This window comes from Neophocaena asiaeorientalis, unplaced genomic scaffold, assembly GCF_003031525.2.
Source record: "Neophocaena asiaeorientalis asiaeorientalis breed wild unplaced genomic scaffold, Neophocaena_asiaeorientalis_V1.1 scaffold591, whole genome shotgun sequence".
Taxonomy (NCBI): domain Eukaryota; kingdom Metazoa; phylum Chordata; class Mammalia; order Artiodactyla; family Phocoenidae; genus Neophocaena; species Neophocaena asiaeorientalis.
Genome location: NW_020173494.1, coordinates 382625 through 400707, shown reverse-complemented (window position 1 = coordinate 400707; position 18083 = coordinate 382625). Strand labels below are relative to the sequence as shown.

The 18083-nt window shown below is 36.7% G+C and overlaps 1 protein-coding gene across 1 annotated transcript in view; it reads left to right on the top strand.

The window, feature by feature from the left end:
• LRRC49 (leucine rich repeat containing 49) overlaps nucleotides 1-18083 on the top strand; it is a 121061-nt gene that overhangs the window by 73957 nt on the left and 29021 nt on the right. Inside the window, exons 10-11 of the mRNA XM_024747522.1 lie at nucleotides 5704-5787; nucleotides 9166-9326. Coding sequence (XP_024603290.1) covers nucleotides 5704-5787; nucleotides 9166-9326 — 245 coding nt within the window. The remainder of the gene's footprint in view (nucleotides 1-5703; nucleotides 5788-9165; nucleotides 9327-18083) is intronic.

The window sequence follows — 18083 nt, the reverse complement described above, 5'->3', positions numbered from 1 at the left end:
TGAGATTTGCTGCTTCAGCTATCTTTTCATTTCCACTTGCATGGAATATCTTTTTCTATCCCCTCACTTTCAGTCTGTATGTGTCGCTAGGTCTGAAGTGGGTCGCTTGTAGACAGCATATATACGGGTCTTGTTTCTGTATCCATTCAGCCAGTCTATGTCTTGGTGGGAGCATTTAATCCATTTACATTTATGGTAATTATCAATATGTATGTTCCTATTCCCATTTTCTTAATTGTTTTGGGTTTGTTATTGCAGGTCTTTTCCTTCTCTTGTGTTTCCTGCGTAGAGAAGTTCCTTTAGCGTTTGTTGTAAAGCTGCTTTAGTGGTGCTGAATTCTCTTAGCTTTGCTTGTCTGTAAAGCTTTTAATTTTCTGCCGAATCTAAATGAGATTCTTGCTGGGTAGAGGCATCTTGGTTGTAGGTTTTTCTCTTTCATCAAATATGTCCTGCCACGCCCTTCTGGCTTGCAGAATTTCTACTGAAAGATCAGCTGTTAACCTTATGGGGATCCCCTTGTATGTTATTTGTTGTTTTTCCCTTTCTGCTTTTAATATTTTTTCTTTGTATTTAATTTTTCATAGTTTGATTAATATGTGTCTTGGTGTGTTTCTCCCTGGATTTATCCTGTATGGGACTCTCTGCACTGCCTGGACTTGATTGACTATTTCCTTTCCCATAATTAGGGAAGTTTTCGACTCTAATCTCTTCAATTATTTTCTCAGTCCCTTTCTTTTTCTCCTCTTCTTCTGGGACCTCTATAATTCATATGTTGGTGTGTTTAATGTTGTCCCAGAGGTCTCTGAGAATCTCCTCAATTCTTTTCATCCTTTTTTCTTTATTCTGCTCTGCGGTAATTATTTCCAGTATTTTATCATCCAGGTCACTTATCTGTTCTTCTGCCTCAGTTATTCTGCTATTGATCCCTTCTAGAGAATTTTTAATTTCATTTATTGTGTTGTTCATCATTGTTTGTTTGCTCTTTAGTTCTTATAGGTCCTTGTTACACGTTTCTTGTATTTTCTCCATTCTATTTCCAAGATTTTGGATATCTTTACTATTATTACTCTGAACTCTTTTTCAGGTAGACTGCCTATTTCCTCTTCATTTGTTTGGTCTGGTGGGTTTTTACCTTGCTTCTTCATCTGCTGTGTGTTTCTCTGTCTTCTCCTTTTGCTTAACTTATTGTGTTTGGGGTCTCCTTTTTGCAGGCTGCATGTTCATAGTTCCTGTTGTTTTTGGTGTCTTCCCCCAGTGGCTATGGTTGGTTCAGTGGTTTGTGTCGGTTTCCTGGTGGAGGAGACTAGTGCCTGTGTTCTGGTGGTTGAGGCTGGATTTTGTCTTTCTGGTGAGCAGGACCATGTCCAGTGCTGTGTTTTGGGGTGTCTGTGACTTTATTTTGATTTTAGGCAGCCCCTGTGCTAATGGGTGGGGTTGTGTTCCTGTTTTGCCAGTTATTTGGCACAGGGTGTCCAGCACTGTAACCTGCTGGTCGTTGAGTGGAGCTGGGTCTTAGCGTTGAGATGGAGATCTCTGGGAGAGCATTCTCCATTTGATATTTTGTGGAGTCAGGAGGTCTCTGGTGGACCAGTGACCTGAACTCGGCTCTCCCACCTCAGAGGCACAGGCCTGACACCCGGCTGGAGCACCAAAAACCCTGTCAGCCACACAGCTCAGAAAAGAAGGGAGAAAATAAGAAAGAAAAAATAACAAAGTTATTAAAATAACAAATTACTATTAAAAATAAAAGAAAAATTAAAAAGTAATGCAAAAGAGCAAAAAAAAAAGAAAGAAAGAAAGAAGAGAGCAACCAAACCAAAAAACAAATCCACCAGTGATAACAAGCACTAAAAAGTATGCTAATAAAAAAAGAAGGAAAAAAAAAAAACGGACAGATAGAATCCTAGGACAAATGGTAAAAGGAGAGCTATACAGACAAAATCACACAAAGAAGTATACACATACACACTCATAAAAAGAGAAAAAGCAAAAAAAAAAATATATGTATATGTATATTAAAAAAAGAGGAAGAGAGCAACCAAATCTCAAAATCACACAAAGAAGCATACACATACACACTCACAAAAAGAGAAAAAGGAAAAAAATATACATATTTATATATGGAAAAAAGGAAGAGAGCAACCAAATCAATAAACAAATATACCAATGATTATAAACTCTATATACTAAACTAAGAAAAACATAAAACCAAAAACAAATTAGATACAGAAGGCAAACCCCAAGTCTACAGTTGCTCCCAACGTCCACCCCCTCAATTATAGGATGATTTGTTGTCTATTCAGGTATTCCACAGATTCAGGGTACATCAAGTTGATTGTGGAGATTTAATCTGTTGCTCCTGAGGCTGTTGGGAGAAATTTCCCTTTCTCTTCTTTGTTTTCACAGCTCCTGGGGTTCAGCTTTGGTTTTGACCCTGCCTCTGTGTGTAGGTTGCCTGAGGGCATCTGTTCTTCTCTCAGACAGGACAGAGTTAAAGTAGCAGCTGATGAGGGGCTCTGGCTCACTCAGGCCAGGGGGTGGTTGGGGAACAGAATTCAGGGCGAGCCTGTGGTGGCGGAGGCTGGCGTGATGTTGCAGCAGCCTGAGGTGCGCCATGTATTCTCCCGAGGAGGCTGTCCCTGGATCACAGGACCCTGGCATCGGTGGGCTGCACCGGCTTCTGGGAGGGGAGGTGTGGATAGTGACCTGTGCTTGCACACAGGTTTCTTGGTGCCTGCAGCAGTAGCCTTAGCATTTCATGCCCGTCTCTGGTGTCCACGCTGATAGCTGTGCCTTGCTCCCATCTCTGGAGCTCGTTTAGGCACTGCTCTGAATCCCCTCTCCTAGCGCACCCTGAAACAATGCTCTCTTGACTCTTGGGCAGTTCCAGACATTTTCCCGGAGTCCATCCCGGCTAGCTGTGGCACACTAGCCCCCTTCAGGCTGTGTTCACGCAGGCAACCCCGTCCTCTCCCTGGGATCTGACCTCTGAAGCCGTAGCCTCAGCTCCCAGCCCCCACACACCCCTGCGGGTGAGCAGACAAGCCTCTGAGGCTGGTGAGTGCTGGTCGGCCCCCATCCTCTGTGCGGGAATCTCTCCATCTTGCCCTCTGTACCCCTGTTGCTGCGCTCTCCTCCATGGCTCCAAAGCTTCCGCCCGGCCACCCCAGGTCTCCACCAGTGAAGGGGCTTTCCTGTGTGTGGAAACTTTTCCTCCTTCACAGCCACCTCCCAGAGGTGCAGGTCCTGTCCCTATTCTTTTGTCTCTGTTTTTTCTTTTTTCTTTTGCCCTACCCAGGTACTTGGGGAGTTTCTTGCCTTTTGGGAAGTCTGAGGGTCTTCTGCCAGCATTCATTAGGTGTTCTGTAGGAGTTGTTCCACATGTAGTTGTATTTCTGATGTATTTGTGGGGAGGAAGGTGATCTCCATGTCTTACTCCTCCACCATCTTGAAGGTCTCTGTCCATAAAATATACTTTAAATTTATCAAAAATCACATAAATTTTCATTCCCTTTAAAACAACTAAATCATATGGCAGACTGCTTCTAAATTTTGACCTCACTTTTTTCATCTCTCTAAAATCAGTAAGGCACATTTAAATATATCCTTATTATAAAAATACAAACTGCATTTCTCACAAATGATTTCTGGCCCTGATCCTGGCTTTGTCACTAGCTGTGTGACCTTGTATAATTTACTAAACTTCTCAGAGTATTCATTTCCTCATTTCTAAAATTAGAGTTTTACAGGAGATACATTCTACTTTCCTTTTTAACTCCATGGTAGTTTCTCTTTGTGCATTTTTTATTTACTTCTTTAGTCTAGGTCCTTTCTTTGTTTTCAGAAGCATTTGTAATGGCTCACACCCTAGAATACCTATTTGTGATCTCTTTGACCTTCCTTAATTCTGATATAATGTATATACTGATCAGGATAGGCTAGATTATATTACAGTAACAACTTCTCTAACCTCAGTGGATTAAATCCACAAAGTTTATTTCATGCTCATACTGTCAGTCTGCCCATAGTATATGATCTGGGAACTTTACTCTGTGTTGTCCTCATTCCAGGACCAAGGCCTTCAAAGTACCCAACCTCTGGAGCTTTGCAAATTCTACAGTAGAGGTGAGAGAGAGAATAGCTATGTCATCATTGTCTGAAATGTTCCACCCAGAAGTAAACACATGTCACTTTTGTTCATATGACATTGGCCAAAGCAAGTCACATGACCTCACCTAACTTCAAAAGGGCATGAAGTGCTATCTCACAATGTGGCCAGGATGTGGGGAGACACAGGAATATTTGGCGAACAACTCTTATGACTATCCGTTATATTTTAAATCAAATGTTAACTTCTGGTAGAAGTGTCAATTAGTACTACATTTATGGAGGGAAATTTGCAAACATATCAAAAGGCCCAGAAATATGTCTACCACTTGGTTTACTAGTTTCAGTTTTAGGAAATTATTGAACCAGATGTATAGAGATGTACCTTCAATAATTCATTCCTTGAATATATGTTTATTGAATATCTACTATGTAATGGGGAGCTGACATGGTCCATACCTTCGTGGAGCTATTTGCAGGAAAGGGGAGAGATAGTACCAGAAATAATTTAAATGAAACAGGTTAAGTGCTATGATTGGCAAGTATAGGCTAGTATGAAAGCATACAGGAAAATTTCTTCTGACCTGTTTTCCAGTTGGCTGATTCTCTCTTCAGCTGTGTAAAATCTGCTCTTCAAACCACCTCCATTAAATTTTTCTTATCAGTTTTTGTAATTTTTCACTTCTTAAAAAGTTCTGCTTCAAATGTACTGAATTACTTTTTAAATTTTCTATCACTGAAGATATTTTCAAGTTTGTCTTTTATGAAGAAATTGTTTTCTCAAATTGTGACATCATTTTGAATGCCTACAAATCTTTTGGTAATAAAAATTAAAACTTACATGGTTATAATTTACTTTATTAAAATTTGCCAATATTCAGGGGGAAAAAAACATGATCCAGATTGTGTATACAGATTGCAACATTTAAAAATTTGCTCATATTGAGTATTGTAAGGTGATACAGTTAGGGTGTTAGGATTATGACTGATTTAAAAAAATTTTTCTAAACTGTATAATGTTATTACAGTAATATTATTTCATAGTTTTTAGAATGGAAGAAATTAGACTGGCCAAATCAACTTAAAAACAAAGTAAAAGTAATGATATTAATGGAGAATAATTTATTAATATCAATGGAGAGTTTTTAAAAGCTTTCACAGCTGTTTTGTCGTTAAGAAAAACCTCTGATTTGCAACCATAAATTAAATAAAGATTGTTAAGAGTATAATTTTTATCCATTTTATCTTCATGATAGCAAGTTTGTTAAGCCTCTCCATGTGGAACTACAGTACAAAGAAAAATTATAGAAGCCTGCTTCCCCTTTCTTTTTTCTCTTCTCATTCTTTTTTCTTTCTTGTATTAGTTAGGTTTATCTCACATCAAGAGTGTGGAGCAGAGTTAAGAATGTACAGGTTTCTTTTAGAATTAAGACAGAAGAAGCAAATAAAGAGGAACATACTAACTTTTTCTTTGAGGGCATATTTTCTATTAGCAAGTAGTATGCGTCTCACAAAGAAAATCAGACTTGGAAAACTGAAGATATTTAGCATAAAAAAGGTTATACTTAATAATACTTTTTTACATTTTTCTTTTAGGAAGAAGAAAGGCGTATGGCATCTGTTGTAGCCAAAAAAGAGGAAGAGAAGAAGCGAGAAAGTCATAAGCAATCTTTGCTTAAGGTATTTTCTGTGATGTCTACATTCATATCTGTGCACACGCACTCACACACACTGAAGCTAGCTAGCTAATCAGCTAGAAAAGTAGTTTCCAAACTGTAAAGTTTTCATTCCTATCAGTAGAGTGTTGTTAATAAACAAACACCCTTAAAACTTTTATAAGTCACTACCTATAAATAAACTTGTACTTCTGAAATACAATATAATGTACATTATAAAACACATGCAAAAGATAGAAATTGTAAAAGAGATTAAAAATAAATAACAGAAGTTATAATTTTTTCCACACCAGTACATCACCATGTGTATCCTCAAGGCATGTGCATTTCATTTTGAAAACTGCTGTAGTAGACTATCATCTTTAATGATATATTTTAATGAGCTCTGCTACATGTTTTTTTTTTTAAATGATGGCTTTTTGCATTAAAAAAATTTCTCCATTAGCTTCTCTGATATAGAGGTGGTAAAGGTTTTGAGGAGTATAGGAATTAAAGGTTTTTTAAACTGGTTTTTTATTATTTAACATATCAGATGTTAATTTCCTTAAAATGTTTTCTTTAAAAATATTTTATATTAACATAACAAAGTATAATAAATAAAGACAGCTTAAAGTTTATAGTTCTTATTATGATTCTACTATGTTCTGAAACTAAGGATATCACCCTGATTACCATTACTCATTCTTGTCTTGTGTAGGTGCTTTTCTTTTTAAAATTAAAATGGCATTCAGAATTTTAAAAAATGACTAATAGGGATACAAAGTTGTATCTTAGGGAACTTACTGGGGTGATGGAAATGTTATGAGTTAGCAGATATACACATTTGTCAAAACTGATCAAAGAATACACTTGAACGTGTGTATTTTACTCTATGAAAACTACTCCAAAATTAACAAACAAAACAAAACAAAACAAACTTGGTCCCAAGCCCTCTCAGCTCCAGGCTGCTACTTCAAAAGTAATTAGAACTGTTACTCAGTATGCTAAAATTTTCTCACCTGCTGTTATTGGTGATTTAACTCTAAGGCTTCCAGTGTAAGTAGAACCTAGTATAGGCAACAACTTGCCCTTGACTCCATCTTTGAACTGAACATTTTTTATTATATACCCAATTCAGCTGCTTGTAACCATCAGTATTTTTGGAAATATGCCATTAAATTTTTAGCTAACATGTTTTTTAGATGTTTGGAAAATTTTTATGAAAACTTCAAAAAATACCCAATGCTTCTCTTGAAGTCGCTAAATAGGACTCTTTAATTATGAGGGTTATTTAATTTTAAAAATTTTTAGTAAGAGGAAAAGTATAGGAAATCAGGAATTCTAGCTCTAGCTCAGATTCAGGGTCATGATATCAAAGACCCTCAGCATTTACTGGAGATTGTTTCATGTGACAACACATATTGATCATTAAGAAAATGGGATGGGTGATTATAGAGGGACAGGAAGAGTGTATGGACCTATATCTTCAGCCTTATCACTTTTCTATCTTTCTATTTTCTTTTCAAACTTGTAAATGAATGGAAGTGATAGTTATGGGATATGCTGGTGTGGTATTGCTTGGACTATAAAGAATGGACTCAAGTGGCAGAAGCTGAAAGTTGGCATCTTCTAAAATAATTGTCACTTTAACACAGACTTGGCAAATTGCCGTCTAGCTATAGTCATGATTGTACTAATATATGCCAAATGCATCCATGATCTTTGAGCATGAAATTTTTGGGGTGTACCCCCTTTTGCCTTACAGAATCTCTAGGCTTTCTTTTGCTCCTCTTTTTTTTGCTCCACAGACAACTAGAGCCCTTGTTTGGCCCCCTGGCCAACCAGCAATCCCCACCTGACCCCAGACTGCACTCTTGTTTTAAAATGTCTTCCCTTTTCTTGGCCTCAATGAAAATATCCATTTTCTTAGTCAACCTGGTGTTGATCTGATTTTAATAACCCAATTAAAGAAAGCTTAACTTTGGGATTGGTAGAGGAAAGTGTTTGCGTTTTCAGAGTATCTTGTTATAAATTTGTTAGCATACTCAGTGGTGTACACTTTTGTGCCCTTTTTCTAAGCATCGCTATATCTACCTCACTTAGAATATTTATTTTTGCCGACTCCAAGTCAGCCAGAAAACCAAATGCATGGAGCCAGCATGATAGCCATCCTCCATTTACTCGCTGCCCCTGCCTCTTTCAAAGTAGCCTTGGTACTGAGTAAAAATAGTGGTATTGCTTAGATTAAGAATTGGTTTGTCCCAGTCATCTGCAAATAACTGAAATAGAATTCTTTAAGGTAAGGTGCCTTTTTATCATAGATTTGGGGGGAAAATTTATAGTAGAATGGCAGATTCCTACTTGCTTTAGATAAGAAGGACATACATAAAATGTCAAAAAGGCTCAGAAGTATATACATATTAAGTATAACCCATTTAATTATATAAACACATTTGAAATTCCAAGCAATAGAAAAAAGAACCCATGCTAGAAACATTTTTAAATGCAGAAATAGAACTTTAAAAATGTTTAGTTTTAATTAAGCTTTGTCACCACTTTTCATTCCTATCCAATGCCATTTCTACATCTAAAATTTTAGATAGGCAAAGAGGTGGAACTAAACATAAGTATTCTGCATGTGTGAATGCACTGAGGGAATGGGCAGAGAATCTTCCTAACAGCCTTCACTGGCTCCAAAGAGAGCAGGTGAATCAGTGTCACACAGATGACCTTTCACTGGGTGATTGTTCTCTTAGTAAAGAGAAAAGGGAAAGTGTTCATTTTCAGCACTCTGATTTAATCAATATGCCATTTAAAAATTAACTTGATAATGGATAATCTAGGATGCTATTAGTTATCTAGAAATATTTCAACCTAGTACAATTTCATTTAGTAGTCTATGTATGATTATTAATTTTCAGACATTGTAATTTATGCTGTGAAGCTTGGAACATTGATCAGTCTCTCCTCCCTTCCCCCTGAAAGTATTCCACCATATTTGCCATAATTATTGAATAGGAAAATTAAAATATCATTAGTTTTTTCTTGCTGTGTTTAAACACAAAGGCATAATTTTCTGTCTAATTAAAACTTCACATAATGCTTGAATATATAAATTTCTGTCAAATTAAACTTTCAAATAGTGAATTTTCTTATCTCCAATGGAAGTAATTTTTGTTTTGTATATAATTTGTTGAGGATGATAGAGCATCGTTGAGATGGTTGATTGCATAGGTTAAATAAAGCCACTTATACTGTGTTTTAGAATACATATTTGGTAGCTACTTTTAAGTAACAGACTCCTTTTAAAGGTGTGATGAGTAGTACAAACAATATGCTCCTTGGACTCTCCTGCTACAAAAATTGCATTATGTAATTCTTGTCCCAATGAACTTTTTCATAGGAGAAGAAAAGGTTAACAATTAACAACGTAGCTCGAAAGTGGGACTTGCAACAACATCGAATTACCAATATTGCTACAAACCAAGATAGAAAAGATTCAGACTCTCAGGACCACTGTCAGAACGATGGAAGCACCATCTCTGCATTTCCAGAGGAAACAGGGTATGCAATGATATTCTTTCCAGATACTAGTATCTTTGGAGAACTGAATTTGGAGCAGAAACAGGAAAACGTTTGACATATAATTATTTTAAGATAGTTTTCTTAAGAAAACCTACTGAAATTAGCAGTAGGTTTTAAAAGTTAAGATGGAAATATTGAAAATATAAGCTGACCCCTAATTTAAAAACCCTTCAGTAGTTTCTTATTTTTCATAGGAATAAATCTAGTTTACTTAATATAGCCTGTGAGACCCTCTACCCACCTCACCTATTTTATCCCATACCATCAGCCACTTTATTCTTGTGCTGCAGCCTCAGTGATTTCCAGTTACTTCCTACTTCAGTTACTTCCTACTTCAGAACCCTTCTCTTACAAACAGTTGTATTCTCCCCTGCCCTACTTCCCTCACCCTACCCTGGCTAACTACCACTCAGCCTGGAGGTCTTAAATTTAAACCTCACTTCCCCTGAAAAGCCTTCCCTAATGACTTCCTGGAGACTAGGCTAGATCAGATACCTTTTTTTCTCCCAGTACTATGCGCTTGCCCTTGTTAGCACTTATCATGACCATAATTAAATAAATAGTGGGTAATTAGTTGTTTCATAACTGTCTTCCCCACTAGAATGTAAGCTTCTCAAGGAAAAGAATCCTGATTGTCTTAACCTCTGTTGTTTCCCCAGTAGCTATCACAAATCCTTACTCCTTAACTAGTAGTATTAAGCAATTCGGCATAAAATCTCAATAGTTACTCCAGTTCTGTTCTATAATATCTGTCTATTCCAGTGGCTCACAACCTCTTTCTTCTATGACCCATTGGTCAGATAACACATATCCCTTGATTTATGAGCAAATCTGAGGACGCTTTCTAGACTTGACATGTTTCTCTTCCTCTCAAGAAGGCATACTAGAATCAAGTAAATGAGAGGAATATAAAGCATATATATCTTCATAGTTTATTTATAATTTAAAAACATATATATATAATTTAAAACCTAAAAATCAAAGATGGAATGCACTGCAGTTTTGTTTCAGTTGACGCACGGTTATCTAATGACCAAACCAAATTTTGAAACACATTTCAAGCTAAACATAATATAGCTTTTAAGTTTTCAGCCAGTATTCTTTAAGCTTTCCATATATGAAGAATGCGATAAAGTCATTTAAGAGGAATTAGAATAATATTTTGGAAGTTTACTGGAGTTAAAGAGTTTGACATATATTTTAAAGACAAATATACTTTTTTTTTTTTTTTTTTTGGTGGTACGCGGGCTTCTCACTGTCGTGGCCTCTCCCATTGCGGAGCAGAGGCTCCAGACGCACAGGCTTAGCGTCCATGGCTCACGGGCCCAGCCGCTCCGCCGCATGTGGGATCTTCCCAGACCGGGGCACGAACACGTGTCCCCTGCATCGGCAGGCGGACTCTCAACCACTGCGCCACCAGGGAAGCCCGACAAATATACTTTTACAATTTTAGTTATAAGATTAATTTATATTGATCAATGTACCTCCTTCAGCTCACTTGGGTATCCACATGGTAGAGTTTCTCAGATCTTTTAGCTAGAAAAATAAGGAAACAAGAATTAAAATTCTAATTAAGTAATGATTTGTATAACAGATACATCACTTATATTGCCCTGGAGCTTTATTTAATATTTTTTAAATGTCAAAATATAATTTTACTTGGCTAGAACTATACTTTATAAAATTAAATCTTTATATCATTGGGCTTTAGATTTATGAAATACTATACAAGTCAGTTCTATTTCTGATTTATCTTTTATTAAAAAAATTTTTTACCTTCCTTAAGAAGGTTTCCTAGTACCAGGTTTATCCAAATGATCTTATAAATTTTATCCTAAAATTTTAATAAGGTTTTAAAATTACTCCTTTAATACATCAAATTTATTTTTATATATGGTGTTAGGTAAGAGTGTAACTTGATTTTATTTCAATTGACTAGTTAATTTTCTAATAGCATTCCTCAATTAAATTATTGTCTTTTTTAATGAGAATGCCATTTTCATGTTATTGTAGGTTCCCATAAATATTGGATATACTTCTGAACTCTCTATTCCATGTCACTAATCTACTTTTATGTCTTAATGCCAATACCAGACTCTTTTGATTATTGTCATTTTATACTAAGTTTTAATATCTAGTAAGGGAAATACGCTTTCACTATTCTTTTCAAAGTTTCAGTTCTTACACACTTGTTCTTACATATGAACTTTAAAATCATTTAATCTAAATGGAAATGTTAGAATCTTATTCAAATGGCATTTAAGTTGTTTATTTTAGTAGGATTAACATTCTTAAGATAATAAGTCAGCACTTTAAAAATCATGGTATATCTCTCCATACTTTTCAGGTATACTAGGGAGCTAACTGGGGAAGTGTTGCGTTACTGAAGGAAAATCCTGAGGAAATAAAGGAGGTTATAGACCATGCAACTGTAGCAACTACAGTCTGAATTGTTGAGTGAGTATTCCAGGAGCACAGAGTAGCAAGGTGTATCAGTAGAGAAGCTAAATGTTTTATAAAGAATAAGGAGATGAAGGATCAAGATGAAGGATCAAAGATAAGGGGGGCTTCCCTGGTGGCGCAGTGGTTGAGAGTCCGCCTGCTGATGCAGGGAACATAGGTTCGTGCCCCGGTCCGGGAAGATCCCACATGCCATGGAGCAGCTGGGTCCATGAGCCATGGCCGTTGAGCCTGCACGTCCGGAGCCTGTGCTCTGCAATGGGAAAGGCCACGACAGTGAAAGGCCTGCGTACCTCAAAAAGAAAAAAAAAGATAAAGAATTTAAAAATTCAAGTATAATGATGAAAGAAACGATGGACCATATGGTTAGGTTACTTTTTTTTTTTAATTAATTGCTTTTTTATTATGGTAAGAACACATTATGAAATTATCCTCTTAACACATTTTTAAGAGTACTATGCAGTATTAATAAATATAGGCACCACATTTTATGGCAGATCTCTAAAGTGTAACAGAAACTTTATACCTATTAAAAACAACTCCCCATTTCTCCGTGCCTCCCCCAGCCCCTGACAACCACCACTGTATTCTTTTTTTTTTAACGTCTTTTTTAGAGTATAATTACTTTACAATGGTGTGTTAGTTTCTGCTTTATAACAAAGTGAATCAGTTATACATATACGTATGTCCCCATATCTCTTCCCTCTTGCGTCCCCCTCCCTCCCACCCTCCCTATCCCACCCCTTAGGTGGTCACAAAGCATCGAGCTGACCTACCTGTGCTATGTGGCTGCTTCCCACTAGCTATCTATTTTACGTTTGGTAGTGTACATGTGTACATGCAACTCTTTCACTTTGTCCCAGCTTACCATTCCCCGTCCCCGTATCCTCAAGTCCATTCTCTAGTAGGTCTGTATCTTTATTCTCGTCTTGCCCCTAGGTTCTTCATGACCATTTTTTTTTTTTTTAGATTCCATATATATGTGTTAGCATACAGTATTTGTTTTTCTCTTTCTGACTTACTTCACTCTGTATGACAGACTCTACGTCCATCCACCTCACTACAGATAACTCAATTTCGTTTCTTTTTATGGCTAACATTCCATTATATATATGTGCCACATCTTCTTTATCCACTCGTCTGTTGATGGACACTTAGGTTTCTTCCATGTTCTGGCTATTGTAAATAGAGCTGCAATGAACATTTTGGTACATGACTCTTTTTGAATTATGGTTTTCTCAGGGTAGATGTCCAGTAGTGGGATTGCTGGGTCGTATGGTAGTTTTATTTTTAGTTCTTTAAGGAACCTCCATACTATTCTCCATAGTGGCTGCATCAATTTACATTCCTACCAACAGAGCATGAGGGTTCCCTTTTCTCCAAACCCTCTCCAGCATTTATTGTTTCTAGATTTTTTGATGATGGCCATTCTGACTGGTGTGAGATGATACCTCATTGTAGATTTGATTTGCATTTCTCTAATGATTAATGATGTTGAGCATTCTTTCATGTGTTTGTTGTCAATCTGTATATCTTCTTTGGAGAAATGTCTATTTAGGTCTTCTGCCCATTTTTGGATTGGGTTGTTTGTTTTTTTGTTATTGAGCTGCATGAGCTGCTTGTAAAGTTTGGAGATTAATCCTTTGTCAGTTGCTTCATTTGCAAATATTTTCTCCCATTCTGATGGTCTCTTTTCGTCTTGTTTATGGTTTCCTTTGCTGTGCAAAAACTTTTAAGTTTCATTAATTCCCACTTGTTTGTTTTTGTTTTTATTTTCATTTCTCTAGGAGGTGGGTCAAAAAGGATCTTACTGTGATTTATGTCATACAGTGTTCTGCCTATGTTTGCCTCTAAGAGTTTGATAGTTTCTGGCCTTAGATTTAGGTCTTTAATCTATTTTGACTTTATTTTTGTGTATGCTGCTAGGGCGTGTTCTAATTTCATTCTTTTACATGTAGCTGTCCAGTTTTCCCAGCACCACTTATTGAAGAGGCTGTCTTTTCTCCACTATATATTCTTGTATCCTTTATCAAAGATAAGATGACCATATGTGTGTGGGTTTATCTCTGGGCTTTCTATCCTGTTCCACTGATCTATCTTTCTGTTTTTGTGCCAGTACCATACTGTCTTGATTACTGTAGCTTTGTAGTATAGTCTGAAGCTAGAGAGCCTGATTCCTCCAGCTCTGTTTTTCTTTCTCAAGATTGCTTTGGCTATTCGGGGTCTTTTGTGTTTCCATACAAATTGCGAAATTTTTTGTTCTAGTTCTGTGAAAAATGCCAGTGGTAGTTTGATAGGGATTGCATTGAATCTGTAGATTGCTTTGGGTAGTAGAGTCATTTTCACAATGTTGATTCTTCCAATCCAAGAACATGGTATATCTCTCCATCTATTTGTATCATCTTTAATTTCTTTCATCAGTGTCTTATAATTTTCTGCATACAGATCTTTTGTCTCCTTAGGTAGGTTTATTCCTAGATATTTTATTCTTTTTGTTGCAATGGTAAATGGGAGTGTTTTCTTAATTTCACTTTCAGATTTTTCATCATTAGTATATAGGAATGCCAGAGATTTCTGTGCATTAATTTTGTATCCTGCTACTTTACCAAATTCATTGATTAGCTCTAGTAGTTTTCTGGTAGCATCTTTAGGATTTTCTATGTATAGTATCATGTCATCTGCAAACAGTGACACCTTTACTTTTTCTTTTCCGATTTGGATTTTAAAAATTTTTTTTTCTTCTCTGATTGCTGTGGCTAAAACTTCCAAAACTATGTTGAATAATATTGGTGAGAGTGGGCAACCTTGTCTTCTTCCTGATCTTAGTGGAAATGGTTTCAGTTTTTCACCATTGCGGAGGATATTGGCTGTGGGTTTGTCCTATAAGGCCTTTATTATGTTGAGAAAAGTTCTCTCTGTGCCTACTTTCTGGAGGGTTTTTATCATAAATGGGTGTTGAATTTTGTCAAAAGCTTTCTCTGCATCTATTGAGATGATCATATGGTTTTTCTCCTTCAGTTTGTTAATATGGTGTATCACATTGATTGATTTGCATATATTGAAGAATCCTTGCATTCCTGGGATAAACCCCACTTGATCATGGTGTATGATCCTTTTAATGTGCTGTTGGATTCTGTTTGCTAGTATTTTGTTGAGGATTTTTGCATCTATGTTCATCAGTGATATCGGCCTGTAGTTTTCTTGCTTTGTGACGTCTTTGTCTGGTTTTGGTATCAAGGTGATGGTGGCCTCGTAGAATGAGTTTGGGAGTGTTCGTCCCTCTGCTGTATTTTGGAAGAGTTTGAGAAGCATAGGTGTTAGTTCTCTAAATGTTTGTTAGAATTTGCCTGTGAAGCCATGTGGTCCTGGGCTTTTATTTGTTAGAAGATTTTTAATCATAGTGTCAATTTCAGTGCTTGTGATTGGTCTGTTCATATTTTCTGTTTATTCCTCGTTCAGTCTCAGAAAGTTGTGCTTTTCTAAGAATGTGTCCATTTCTTCCAGGTTTTCCGTTTTATTGGCATATAGTTGCTTGTAGTAATTTTTCATGATCCTTTGTATTTCTGCAGTGTCAGTTGTTACTTCTTTTTCATTTCTAATTCTATTGATTTGAGTCTTCTCCCTTTTTTTCTTGATGAGTCTGGCTAATGGTTTATCAATTTTGTTTATCCGCTCAAAGAACCAGCTTTTAGTTTTATTGATCTTTGCTATCGTTTGCTTCATTTCTTTTTCATTTATTTCTGATCTGATCTTTATGATTTCTTTCCTTCTGCTAATTTTTGGATTTTGTGTTCTTCTTTCTCTAATTGCTTTAGGTGTAAGGTTAGGTTGTTTATTTGAGATGTTTCCTGTTTCTTAAGGTAGGATTGTATCGCTATAAACTTCCCTCTTAGAAATGCTTTTGCTGCATCCCGTGGGTTTTGGGTCGTCATATTTTTATTGTCATTTGTTTCTAGGTATTTTTTTATTTCCTCTTTGATTTCTTCAGTGATCTCTTGGTTATTAAATAGTGTTGCTTAGCCTCCATGTGTTTGTATTTTTTACACATTTTTTCCTGTATTTGATATTTAGTCTCATAGCATTGTGGTCAGAAAAGATACTTGATACAATTTCAATTTTCTTAAATTTACCGAGGCTTGATCTGTGACCCAAGATATGATCTATCCTGGCGAATGTTCCATGAGCACTTGAGAAGAATGTGTATTCTGTTGTTTTTGGATGGAGTGTCCTATAAATATCAATTAAGTCCATCTTATTTAATGTATCATTTAAAGCTTGTGTTTCCTTATTTATTTTCATTTTGGATGATCTGTCCATTGGTGAAAGTGGGGTGTTAAATTCCCCTACTATAATTGTGTTCCTGTCGATTTCCCCTTTTATGGCTGTTAGTATTTGTCTTATGTATTGAGGTGCTCCTATGTTGGGTACATAAATATTTACAATTGTTATAGCTTCTTCTGGATTGATCCCTTGATCATTATGTGGTGTCCTTCTTTGTCTCTTGTAATAGTCTTTATTTTAAAGTCTGTTTTGTCTGATAGGAGAATTGCTACTGCAGCTTTAATTTGATTTCCATTTGCATGGAATGGAATATCTTTTTCCATCCCCTCAGTTTCAGTCTGTATGTGTCCGTAGGTCTGAAGTGCATCTCTTGTAAACAGCATATATATGGGTTTTGTTTTTGTGTACATTCAGCCAATCTGTGTCTTTTGATTGGAGCATTTAATCCATTTACATTTAAGGTAATTATCGATATGTATGTTCCTATTACCATTTTCTTAATTGTTTTGGGTTTGTTATTTTAGGTGTTTTCCTTCTCTTGTGTTTCCTGCCTAGAGAAGTTCCTTTAGCAGTTGTTGTAAAGCTGGTTTGGTGATGCTGAATTCTCTTAGCTTTTGCTTGTCTGTAAAGGTTTTTTAATTTCTCTGTCAAATCTGAATGAGATCCTTGCTGGGTCGAGTAATCTTGGTTGTAGGTTTTTCTCCTTCATCACTTTAAATATGTCCTGCCACTCCCTTCTGGCTTGCAGAGTTTCTGCTGAAAGATCAGCTGTTAACCCTATTGGGATTCCCTTGTGTGTTATTTGTTGTTTTTCCTTTGCTGCTTTTAATGTTTCTTCTTTGTATTTATTTTTTGATAGTTTGATTAATATGTATCTTGGTGTGTTTCTCCAAGGAGAAACTGTATGGGACTCTCTGTGCTTCCTGGACTTGATTAACTATTTCTTTTCCCATATTAGGGAAGTTTTTGACTCTAATCTCTTCAGTTATTTTCTCAGTCCCTTTCTTTTTCTCCTCTTCTTCTGGGACCCCTATAATTCAAATGTTGGTGTGTTTAATGTTGTCCCAGAGGTCTGTGAGACTGTCCTCAGTTCTTTTCATTCTTTTTTCTTTATTTTGCTCTGCAGTAGTTATTTCCACTATTTTATATTCCAGGTCACTTTTCCGTTCTTCTGCCTCAGTTATTCTGCTATTGATCCCTTGTAGAGAATTTTAAATTTCATTTATTGTGTTGTTCATCACTGTTTGTTTGCTCTTTAGTTCTTATAGGTCCTTGTTAAACGTTTCTTGTATTTTCTCCATTCTATTTCCAGGATTTTGGATCATCTTTACTATTATTATTCCTGAATTCTTTTTCAGGTAGACTGCCTGTTTCCTCTTCATTTGTTAGGTCTGGTGGGTTTTTATCTTGTTCCTTCATCTGCTGTGTGTTTTTTTGTCTTCTCATTTTGCTTATCTTACTGTGTTTGGGGTCTCCTTTTTGCAGGCCACAGGTTCGTAGTTCCCATTGTTTTTGGTGTCTGTCCACAGTGGCTAAGGTTGGCTCAGTTGGTTGTGTAGGCTTCCTGGTGGAGGGGACTAGTGCCCGTGTTCTGGTGGATGAGGCTGGATCTTGTCTTTCTGATGGGCTGGTCCACGTCTTGTCATGTGTTTTCGGGTGTCTGTGGTCTTATTATGATTTTAGGCAGCCTCTCTGCTGATGGATGGGGTTGTGTTCCCGTCTTGCTAGTTGTTTGGCATAGGATGTCCAGCACTGTAGCTTGCTGGTCGTTGAGTGGATCTGGGCCTTGACGTCGAGATGGAGTTCTCTGGTAGATTTTCACCGTATGACATTACGTGGAGCTGGGAGGTCTTCTGTGGACCGGTGTCCTAAACTTTGCTCTCCCACCTCAGAGGCACAGCCCTCATGCCTGGTTGGAGCGCCAAGAGAGTCTAGGCTAGTTTTTTTTTTTGTTTTTTTTTTTTTTTTGTGGGGGGGGCCCTCCCTTTTGTGGCC